Source organism: Agrilus planipennis, unplaced genomic scaffold (genome assembly GCF_000699045.2).
Source record: "Agrilus planipennis isolate EAB-ADULT unplaced genomic scaffold, Apla_2.0 scaffold31, whole genome shotgun sequence".
NCBI classification, from domain to species: domain Eukaryota; kingdom Metazoa; phylum Arthropoda; class Insecta; order Coleoptera; family Buprestidae; genus Agrilus; species Agrilus planipennis.
Window position 1 is genome coordinate 383779 of NW_020439053.1, and position 11990 is coordinate 395768.

An 11990-nucleotide genomic window follows, 5' to 3' on the forward strand; every position below is an offset into this window, starting at 1 on the left:
TTTTGAAATAAAACACTTGAAAAATAACTTTCACTAAATATATTTATATTGAATCTTGACAAATTCGTTTCATAATTTTTTTTTCAAGTGTTTTATTTCAAAAGAAAAATAATCAACAAGTACAGGTTTGGTAGTTATCTGCATCTAATTTTAATTAATGCAATTCAGATTGTATAAATTTCAGTAAATCTCCAAGTTAACTAAACAGCAACTTTAAGATTTAGCATATAAGAATTAAAGAATTGTTGTTAATTACCATTCCTGAATTGTGTCCAAGTTACTGTTAAAAACGGACCCATTTCCTGCCAATTGTTGGTCCCTTTTCCAACGTATTAATTCTTCATCTAGAACTTGAGCCTGAAGGGTGTTGATTAATGTAAAAGTTTCTTGTAATTTGTCTCCTAAAGCCAATCTTAACTGCATCAGTCCTGCGATCTTAAAAAAGGAAGTAGTTTTTAAGAAGATTTGTCTCAAATCTCAAACTTGTCACATACCTTTTGATTTAATAACTGTTCCATAATTTCCTTCTGTCTCGTAAGTTTCTGAAGATTTGCTTGCGCTTCCTGTTGATTTGCGGGTTGTGTCGATAAATGTTGAATTGTTGCTAGAAATAAATGTTTTAATAGATTAAGCTTTAACAAATACTAATTTACCCTTATATAGAAAAAATGATTACCGTCTTTTAAGCGCAAATGAATAATTAAAAATAAGGGATCAAATAAATAAATAAATAAAATACTGTCGCAGTTAAATTTGAATTAAAAAAATAAAATTAAAATAAAAATGCAACGAAAATTTCAAAATAACTTATTCTATTGGAAGCAGGGGATCCAAGAATAAAATCATTTGAAATTATAAGACGAGAACAACCAAAAAGTAGCTAAAATAGAGCAAAATAGCTTTGGCACAGTTATTTGTCCTTAACGTGAACAAAACGATAACGTGAATAATTGTTGTTTTCTCGGCACCCTATTGAGTGTCCATTACATTAAAAATAATATGTTTTATTAAGTACCTATGCATCGTCGATAGTTTGAATAAGAATAATTACCGTTTATTTTCGTGCACTCGTGATACTGTAACGCAAACGCTTCCTGCTCTTGTTCCATTCTTCGCAAATCTTCGGCCTGCTCCTAAAGAAATAAAAAATAATGAAATTATTAATTTAATTAGGAGTACACTGTCTGCTATCGTAAAATTAGAAATAATAAACATTGTAATTATAAATGCTCGTATGTGTACAATTGCAACATTATCTTTATTTTTAGCTTTGAATCTAAACTGTGAAATGACAGGATCCAGTATCTATCAATGTAAAACAACTCTATGTAAACAAATTCAATGCAAAATATGCAATAAATATACTCAGCTACGCCATTAGGTGGGTTTTGCCTAAATTTAACTGATTTTTCTGTCAGCCAGTAAACGTATAAATGACAATTTGATTATAAATTTTATTATTTTGAAACTAAAAACACGATATTAAAAAAACATTATAGTATAGTAAACCATTACAGTACTTAATTATAAGAAAACAGTAAACTACAGTTAATTTACTTACCTTGGAAAGGTGTATAATACTTGTTGAAAGCAATATCCTTTGGAATATCTGGATAAAGATTANTTAGGAGTTTTTTATATTTCAACTTATGAAGGAGTTCGTCATGTACTATCTAGGAAAGAAGTTAACTCAAAGTTTAAAGCATTGGTTGCTGGAGGATTTGCATCACTGGTTTCACAAACAATCATTGTACCTTTTGATGTTATAAGCCAACATTTGATGATGCTTGGATGTCCTAAAAGTGACTATCAGGTAAATTCAATGATATATTAAAAATAAAATACTGTAATTAATTAACAGGAAATGCTTTGCAGCATTTTCTGCATGTAAGTGATGATGTTGCAAGGAAAGGAAAGTTCGCTGTTACAACTGAAATTGCTAGGCAAATATTTCAAGCTGATGGTATAGCAGGTTTTTATCGAGGCTATGGAGCAAGTTTGGCTGCTTATGTTCCGAACTCTGCATTGTGGTGGGCATTTTATCACTTTTACCAAGGTAATATCATATCTAATCCAGATAACTTTATTAATTCAGCATTGTTTAGATGAATTGTATGCGATTTTACCATCATGGTTCTCTCAATTATTGATCCAAACTGTGGCAGGAACTCTGGGGGGATTTACAACAACTATTCTTACAAATCCACTAGACATTGTTAGAGCAAGGCTTCAAGTACAAAGGTTGAACTCGATGAGTAGAGCATTTAGGGATTTATGGCGAGAAGAACGTTTACAAATGTTCACAAAAGGTCTCAGTGCTCGTCTTGTTCAATCAGCTACATTCAGTTTTAGTATAATTTTGGGTTATGAAACAATTAAAAGAATTTCTGTTAATGATGAATATAAGGAACTTGTTCGATGGTGATATTTAGTTGATTTTTTTTGTTTCAAATTGTTCATGTAAATATTTAAATACTTTATTGTTGTTATTATATATCTTAGTCCTACATTTCTTCGTAGCGAAGGAAGTAGTTTGTAAAGACGTGATTGTATAAATCTAAAAAGCAATTAAGTAGGAAATGAATTAATAATACACTTTCAAAATCGTTGTTGATGTTTTTGAAAATGGAAATATCAGATTTTCTATTTGAATAACGCAACAAATTAGTCGCCTGTTTGCCTATTGTTTCATTATTAACATTAAATTCATATAAAAATAAAAATCTATTTTTTAATTGTCTTTAATTGGTTCACTTGATGGTGTTCAAGCTTCTGAAATATTGACATACATAAAATCTTTTACATTAAAAACCTCGAGGACATTTTCAATGAAACATGAAATTTTTTTGAAATAACAGCAAATGCATGTTTTATGGCTATTGTAATCAGTTTCTTTCATTTCATGTTACTTTGCAAAATAATTAAAAATTCATATATCTGCAACATCCTTCATTAAATACATAACTTATCGGTTTTGGAAAATTTTCAAACATGCTAGACCTTCAGTGATAATGTTATCTTAAAAAAATGCAGTGGCCTGATAAAGTGCATTACTATTTTATAACAGTATTAAACATCAAAATTAATTTTCAAAAAGATAGTTTTTACTATACCTTATAACTACATCGACATAAAATGCAGCACAATGATGATAAAAAATTAAAATAAGTTCACATCGTATTTAAATCAAACCGTTATTACTGTTGATAAACTTACTTGGACGAGGTCAATTGACTTTTAATTTTTTAATGAACAGAACATTCAATTCATTTACTAAGTACATATTTTTAATAAGTTACATATTTTCAAATTTAAAAAATGAAATAAATATTAATAACAAAAAATCATTTTATGCAAGCAATTTTTTGTTCCATAAAACCACTTTAATTTCTTCACTAATTTCTCTTCTACTATTGCAAATTTTTGAAATTCCAGATTTGGTTTATTAGTTTATTAAATTACACTAAAGGGCGACGATCAATAAATCTCAATTCAGTCATGATATAAAGGACATATTTATACATTTTCTGTTAGTAGATTATCTGCCTAATAACAAAATTTTGTATATATACTTGTTATTTGTTTCAAAGATCTAGTAATTATTGTTTATGTGTATTGAGGCTAATACCTGCGGCTTTAACTACTTTCCGTATAACTACTTGTCCACATCTCTATTATGCTAAATGAAAAATAAGTCTTGCTAAAATATTGTAAGATGTTTTGGTCAATAAATTATAATTATGATTATTGTTATAGCGAGATAAATTAGGTTGATACATGATTTTACTGAAAATTATCTTACATTTCGTATTTCACATAGAGCACAAGTCAGAAGCAACTTATTTTTTATGTATGTTCTACACTGAAGGGAACTTTACTTAAAAAAAAGATAAGTTGCTTCTTATATAGTATCTGATTTACATAAAACAGGACTAAATATTTGTATTTATAGATAGTCACATCAACCTAATTTAACGTACTATAAAGAAAATTAATACATCATTTTTTCTTTCTTACAATTCTACTTTATCAGGCAAGCAGTCTATTAACAGAAAATGTATAGAGTACATATTCTTCCAATATAATTTTTCTTCATTTTGGGGCGGAAATTCGACTTCATTAGTCTTCATCCGTTTTATCGGAAATAATATGTTGTAGCTTAGAGCAATCAAGTAAATCTATCATAATTTAATTTAAAGAAAGAAAAATCTAAGTAATAAACAATATTGATCTTATTTTTCCAACTTTATTTGACCAATAAACAATAATATGAAACATATATAGTGTAAAAGAAAAAGCACAACTTGTTAAAACAAAAAATATTGTACTTAAAATTGCAATACACAATGTACAGCCATTTCAATGTTGCTTAACAGGTAGCACCTAAACTGACAATAAAACTTGCACATAATAATCATTAATTTTTATATACACTACAATTTGTAACAGTGTTTTAAGGCCCTAATTGACGGAGAAGTGCTCAGAATTTCATTGTCTGTGTAACGAGTGAGCAAAATATTATGGCACTATATTAGTTAATAGTAAATATTAATTATATTCTAGGTTTATAACTGACTGATTTGACATTTCAAAATTCCATACTCTACGTAAACAGTCACCTTAATAAAAATTTTCTTTAAAGATATCACAATCCACATTTTATATAAAATATTCATTGGTACACAACAGGCACATGAATCCCAAAAACAATTACATTTACATAAAATAGCACTTGATAACTCAAGTTTCAAAATTACAGTTCATCAAGTCATTTACTCATACAAGAATTATGTTTAAAACTCAACATTTTGAACTTTCATTTATTCCTTACCATTATTTCATATAATTTCACTTTATTACATAAATGTTTTATTTATTTTCCTTAGAAAGTTTATGGCATGCTTTACGTTATTTAAATAAAATGATTCTAAAAAAAGTTTGGTTAAGTACAAAGCCAAAATTTGAGAACATAATTTTTTTTAAATGTAATAAAATTAGTTTTTATTTATTTTATTTTATTAAACAACCATTTTATAGACATTTTTTTAAAACGCATGCGAAGTGCTTCCACCTATTTGAAACATGCAATTATCAAGTACTTAATTAATTTAATGAATGTATAATTAAGAAACATTAAAAACCTTCACTTAAAAGTAAAAAAAAAGTAGTTGATACTTCTAGCATCACATAAGAGTAGAATTAGATGATATTGCACAAAAACAGACTAATTCCTCCTATTGTGTAAAAATTAATTTTTCAAAAATAGAAGTATGTATATACTTGCTCTATGTTTTGTAAAAGAATATGTAGCTGTTTTTACAGGCTATATTTTTTCAGTGAATTAATCATTTAACAGGAATTAAAACTAACATGCCGGACTTAATTTAATGACATGCAAATAGTTAACAACCTAAGACATTAATTTTTTTTAAGCTTATAAACAAAAATTACAACACTGTAGGTCTTATTTTGAGCCGAAATGCAATTAATAACAGAGATCATGATATTCAATAAATGTAACGTAGCATTACAAAAGTAATATGTAGTCAAAATTGCCTTACTATTTAACTTAAAACTGTACATAAATAAACAGCAAATGCGATAAAAGTTCAATTTCTATGCACTTGCATCTAAACTAATTTTTGTAAAATAAACCATGACAAAAATTACTTGATATGTTATAAAATTTACTAAATATTAACAATTACTAAAATTTTTTTATTAGCTTTTTCGATTGTCAAAAATGCAAATACATGTATCGTAATTCGATTTTTTTGGACGCAATGAAATAAATTATAATACAGTAATCTATAGCTATCTGGCTATTTCAATGTTCTTTTTATAGATTATGTTTTCTGAAATCAATTAATTCATTTGTGGTAAATTTGTAAGCGAGTCAATATAAAAAAGTAATAGCTGATTTCACAGAAATACTACGATATTTTTCCATCTGATTACTCTCACTTAATTGTTGCTTTCATTTAAAGCACCATGGTTTTTACATTGACTTCTTTATCAACAATTTTAATAGACTTAAGATTTATATTTAAAACAATAATTAAACAACTAAATAGCTTAACACATAATTTTGTTTTAAAAAAGAAAATGTTATGATTGTTTTTGACCTTACTAAACGTTTAACATGCAATCTCGTTTCTTACTAAAAATTACTATGTACTTACAAATCACATAATTTCTCCACAACTGCACATCAAGAGAAGAAACGTTCAGCTCACATCGCCTTCAAGAGACCTACAGTAACATTTCCAAAATCTTTACATAAAACCAAAATAAAAAAAAAATACCAGACATATCGCGTGCATGTAGTGTGCGTGCATCACGTGCTGACAAATAGTTACACAATTCGACAACCAAGTGTTCGCTGAGTGTAAACTCGGGTGAGAAATACTTGGTAACGACATTGACAGCCAAACAACAGTGCCAAGGCCGAATCCACTCCCCAAAATATGAACAATTATTGTCTGTAGTCTTGCATGAGTTCGCTCAGATTGACGAGGCCGTTTATATCGATGTTGCATTCGTCTAATTGGTCCAAGTAGTCAACTCCTTGTCCAGTGCCGGCCGCGGGCGTCGCCACTGATCCGGTGTAACTGCACAGACATAACCAGACATCAGATACTGCAACACAGACAAGCCAACATGACTTAAAAAATTAATAAAAACAGAAAAACGGAAGAAGGGACCCAACGAGACACTACAAAGTCAGGAAAAATGATACGTTTATGTAAGCGTAAGAATGAAAAACAAAAAGCAAATAAACTAAACAAGCAATAAACATAAAAGGTTGCAATATGTCTGGTCATGTCTGTTTTGCAGCAGTTTCTATCATTTGATAGAAAATAAACTAACAAATTTTTAATAATGATTGAATACACTATGTCGTTGAATATTGAAAAACAAAACGACTAATAGAAATCAGTATTTTTCTTAATCACATGTAAAGCACCATGTTAAAAAAAATGATTTAAGCAATACTTAATATAGATTGTTTCTTATGATGTACAGCCATTTCAATGTTGCTTAACAGGTAGCACCTAAACTGACAATAAAACTTGCACATAATAATCATTAATTTTTATATACACTACAATTTGTAACAGTGTTTTAAGGCCCTAATTGACGGAGAAGTGCTCAGAATTTCATTGTCTGTGTAACGAGTGAGCAAAATATTATGGCACTATATTAGTTAATAGTAAATATTAATTATATTCTAGGTTTATAACTGACTGATTTGACATTTCAAAATTCCATACTCTACGTAAACAGTCACCTTAATAAAAATTTTCTTTAAAGATATCACAATCCACATTTTATATAAAATATTCATTGGTACACAACAGGCACATGAATCCCAAAAACAATTACATTTACATAAAATAGCACTTGATAACTCAAGTTTCAAAATTACAGTTCATCAAGTCATTTACTCATACAAGAATTATGTTTAAAACTCAACATTTTGAACTTTCATTTATTCCTTACCATTATTTCATATAATTTCACTTTATTACATAAATGTTTTATTTATTTTCCTTAGAAAGTTTATGGCATGCTTTACGTTATTTAAATAAAATGATTCTAAAAAAAGTTTGTTTAAGTACAAAGCCAAAATTTGAGAACATAATTTTTTNATGTAGAATATCACTAATTTTATATAAAGCACTGAATAGAAAAACATTACAAAAGTATAACATTGTTATTAGGAAGTGGACAAATCTATAAACAAATCATTGTTTAAAGTAGTACGAATTGGTCCAATCAATAACTAGTCAATCATTTATAACTGCCCAAAAAATTTATCCAAAAATATAACAATATTCTCGTTTCTAAATGCATTTTATAGTCGTATCTCTGTGTTCGTTTTTACTTAAGTTTAATTTTACTTTTTTATTTAAAAACAAAACGGAGCACGTGGAAAGTTCATATTAGCAGACGTTAGCGCCGTAATTTCCATACCTACGTCATAAACTGACTTATTTACATTGTCGATGAAAAAATTGTGCATCTTGTTTACCGAACCTACAGAAAAAAACATGCCTTACCTGCTGGCAACGGATGGAGTATCTCTGCCTGGATCGGGTGACTGTAAGAACGAATGTTGGGGTGTGTTCGGGTAACTTACGGACGCCGGACCGTTCCAACCCGGTATTTGTGTTACTAACAGTGGCCTCACATAACCGTTGCTTGTAGTTGGTTGACTATCTACTTAAACAAATTTGTTAATCAATACATGTACAAAGATAAACACAAAATAAAAAACCTGCAGGTAATACATTAATTCATTTAATTGTTTCGAACAAATTGGTCATTTTCAAGAACACAAAAAATATAACTAAAATCAAATTAAAGTAAGGACTTTTATACTTAAGCTAAGGGGTGGGGCATACACATAAAAAAAACTCAATTATATGTATATAAGTAAAAGTGTTACTGAAAGTAAAAGTTTCTTTATCATTATTAACAGGATTTTAACTGCTGGAAGAGTTTTTAAGAGTTTGGTAGTACTGTAAATTTTTTGTTGTTTAAGGGTGCACCTACATATGTAGTAATTTTAGGATATTTTCATGTTCGTTAACATTTGTAATGCAGTGTTCTACTATACAGGCCTGTCGAACATTTTGAGTTTTTCAGACTACCTACATGCTCTTTTAAACATACATTTAATTTGAGAACAATTTATTTAACAAACATCACTCTTTTTGTGTTTGACTAATTTTAGTTTATTGCTTACTAGCAAGAGTACCTTTATAAGTTATTTTTGTTTATTTCAATAGCATGATGATAAGTTTTTAGTTTTATTATTACATTTTACCAGTCCAAAAGAATTAAAAATTAAAAGGAATACTCACCCCTAATTTCCACAAATAATTTTATATGAGCGGACACGTGTTTCGCCCACTACATACGTGGGCATTATCAACGCGAGACTGATAAAATTATTTGTGGTAATTAGGGGTGAGTATTCCTTTTAATTTTTAATTAATATTTACCACAGTCTCTTCTTTCTATTTAGTCCAAAAGAAATTTTACTTATTCTACAACATATCATCAAACGGTATTTTACCACACAAAAGAAATTCCATGTTAAGTTACCGTAAATAAAAATTTGTTTGCAGATGTTGCTTTTGAAATATTAATTATTAAACATTTTCGACAACTTATTTTACTGTTTATTTTAAAATACTATAATAAAAAATGAATATTTTGAATTTATAAGGTACATTTGAACTCTATTTTGACATTAATATACGACCCGCAATTTGAACTGTAGGAGGTACCATGCAAAATTGTTTCTAATAAATATGAAACTAAAAACACGATATTAAAAAAACATTATAGTATAGTAAACCATTACAGTACTTAATTATAAGAAAACAGTAAACTACAGTTAATTTACTTACCTTGGAAAGGTGTATAATACTTGTTGAAAGCAATATCCTTTGGAATATCTGGATAAAGATTAACAAGATGATTTAAATCGGAAATACGATCGGCAAGAGATCGAATTCCAAAGTCTTTGGATGTGAATGGTTGGAGCATAAACACTTCTTGATTTTCTATAAAACCAAACAATATTATTAAGTCGTTATACATAAACGCAGCTAATAAATACATATTATTCATCCAAGGAAAAAGCAGCGGTGTTTGGTAGAGCAAAGCACTATATTTTTTTAATGGTATGTTTATCAAATTATACTCTACAGTCGTATGTCGTTTATAGTTCACTACGCTCTTCTATGTCTGTCTTTATTTTTATTAGTCGATGTAAGAAACGATAGTGTACATGAAGTTGGCTGATAGATCATTAATTCGTGGGATAGATAATATGTAAACAAACTCAATACACCTACCTGAAACCCAAGCTATTGTAATTCCACCTAATTCGCTGTCAGAAAACCTTAACAAGAAAGTTCCATTTGGACAATTTTGAAGCATTTCTTCTGCTTGCTTTTTGCGAATAAATCCCAGTATGGCACTGTAAAAAAATGAATAAAATAAAAACTGTATCAACCTAGCAGTACATTGTGCAATATTATCAGTAAAATGCCTTGTTTTCAATTCGTTTCAAATAAACGTTAAACAATAAAAAAATGTATTACTTATCCATCCAAGGTCCCCTAAGGTGTTCCCTAGTCAACTTCATAACTGCATAAAACCATTCCCAAAAGGTAAAATTTCGTTCATTCAGTGGTTCTTTACAAAACTGTGCCCAACTTAGAAGTTGATTATTATCTGTAAAATTTCCCCTGAAAGCCTTCTGTGCAAGAAAACAAAGATTTTCGTCTGTCAACGGTCGGCCCGTTGCTGCTCTGAACTTAAGGGATAGGGTTTCTGCTACTTTGTTCCACGGAACCTATGTCAAAGAGAAAATATGTAATAAAGTAAGCTTTTTAAATCATTTTAAGAAGTTCAGTTTTAGAACTTTTTTTTACTCCCAGGCATTACATTATTCACATTTTTATTTTTTTTTTATTACCTTAAATGTTCAAGTTTCATTTTCACATTTATTGATTACGGAGCGCGTATTACAGAGGATCCTTGAAAATTGGTTAGTGAGTATATACAAAAAGAAACCCTAGCACAGTACTAACTGCTATTGTTAAGTGATTTGTAGATTAACAAAGCAACTGACTGATTGATAGCAGGCGCTTCACCATTTTTTCTCATGCATCACGAGCTAAACCAAATAGTTTGAGATAAGACTGAACTATTTAGGGCAGTGGTTTCCAACCTGTGGGGCGCGCCTCCCTGGGGGGACGCGAGACTGTTGCAAGGGGGGCATGCAGCTGTTTCCAAAATATCATTTTCGAATACAAACCAAAAGAGTCGAATANAACTGATAAAAATAATTTGAACGTTTAATAAATGATTAATTTATATACTTATGTATCTTTATAAAATAAATAATTATGCTTTTTTTCACCATTTTAGATGATATTGTATATTATTTTGTAGCCCATTACATAAATTATAATATCAGTTGAGTATTTATGAAATTAGATTGTTAGAAAAATTAAGGGGGCGCAACAACTTTTTTTTAAGGGGGGCGCAGGTACGAAAAGGTTGGAAACCACTGATTTAGGGGTTGCAAGGCAGTTGTAGTTGCATATGAATGTGGGGTCTTTTTAGTTGACTGCTATACACCTCTTACATTAATTTCATTTGCGCATATGCGTATGACATACGATATTTATTCATTTGAAGTAACTTTTGATACAATAATACATTGGGTATCAATTTATATTTCTTAAGCAAGCTTATGATCCTATTTTATTTCGCAGTTTAAAAATGGCAGCTTTGTCTTATCTCTGATAGAATCGGCACTTACCTTGTCAGGAACAGTAAAAGGTACCCGACCAGGTTCTGAAAACGCATTGTCCCAGGTAACGGTAGCCCATGCATGCGGTTCCTGATTGCCATGTACGATGACGACCACAGGTAAAGAGAGCGTCCAGACATGGAAGACAAGTTCGCCACCTCCGACACTAAACTGTGACTGGAAATGTAGTGAAAATTTCTCGTCCATCACACTTTCTGTTCCTTTCTTTTCGGCTCTTTTGATTTTCTTCAACTGCATATTTCTAAAGCTAACGGACAACTGCCGTGTTGCCTGTTGATACTCCATTGTACCTGTATTATTTAATATTTCTCCACTGGCATCTCCATTTTTTCCCAGTTTGTCATTCTTCAAGAGAATGTTGGCTTGAGCTTCAGAAATAATTGTGACTTTTACCTGTGGAGGTGTCATATGTACGTTTAATTTACCGCCGACAAGTAAACGTACTGTTGCTGTAAATCTAAAAACAATTAAAAAATTAATAAATTATTAATAGTAATAAAAAACAACATTAAAAAGTATGTTACGAAAGCCACTGCAACTATATGTTCAGATTATGTTAAAATAATGCAAAAAATTAAACACATTCAAAATAAAAATGTCAGAATATTCAATTCATTTACTAAGTACA

At 29.5% G+C, this 11990-nt stretch overlaps 3 protein-coding genes across 11 annotated transcripts in view; 1 reads left to right on the top strand and 2 right to left on the bottom strand.

The window, feature by feature from the left end:
• The window catches only part of LOC112905146 (solute carrier family 25 member 44), a 10570-nt gene extending 7835 nt beyond the window's left edge, over window positions 1–2735 (top strand). Inside the window, exons 3-5 of one of the 2 annotated variants that reach the window (XM_025976975.1) lie at window positions 1629–1813; window positions 1876–2056; window positions 2106–2735. In XM_025976975.1, the coding sequence (XP_025832760.1) occupies window positions 1629–1813; window positions 1876–2056; window positions 2106–2425 (686 nt within the window). In that variant the 3' untranslated portion in view covers window positions 2426–2735. Of the gene's footprint in view, window positions 1–1628; window positions 1814–1861; window positions 2057–2105 lie in introns of those variants that run through there. The other variant, XM_025976976.1, reaches the window with a different exon arrangement.
• LOC108732878 (signal transducer and activator of transcription 5B) overlaps window positions 1–11990 on the bottom strand; it is a 20833-nt gene that overhangs the window by 2682 nt on the left and 6161 nt on the right. For all 4 annotated transcript variants that reach the window (XM_025976974.1, XM_025976972.1, XM_025976973.1 and 1 more), the window contains exons 5-7: window positions 1052–1133; window positions 495–604; window positions 257–435 (exon numbers count right to left, since the gene is read on the bottom strand). In XM_025976974.1, coding sequence (XP_025832759.1) covers window positions 257–435; window positions 495–604; window positions 1052–1133 — 371 coding nt within the window. The remainder of the gene's footprint in view (window positions 1–256; window positions 436–494; window positions 605–1051; window positions 1134–11990) is intronic.
• The window catches only part of LOC108732879 (signal transducer and activator of transcription 5B), a 14001-nt gene continuing 3548 nt past the window's right edge, over window positions 1538–11990 (bottom strand). The window contains exons 2-7 of one of the 5 annotated variants that reach the window (XM_025976968.1): window positions 11351–11819; window positions 10122–10375; window positions 9873–9997; window positions 9423–9578; window positions 8064–8223; window positions 4227–6252 (exon numbers count right to left, since the gene is read on the bottom strand). In XM_025976968.1, coding sequence (XP_025832753.1) covers window positions 6228–6252; window positions 8064–8223; window positions 9423–9578; window positions 9873–9997; window positions 10122–10375; window positions 11351–11819 — 1189 coding nt within the window. In that variant the 3' untranslated portion in view covers window positions 4227–6227. Of the gene's footprint in view, window positions 1610–4226; window positions 6640–7911; window positions 7978–8063; window positions 8224–9422; window positions 9579–9872; window positions 9998–10121; window positions 10376–11350; window positions 11820–11990 lie in introns of those variants that run through there. The other 4 variants (XM_025976966.1, XM_025976969.1, XM_025976967.1 and 1 more) reach the window with 4 other exon arrangements.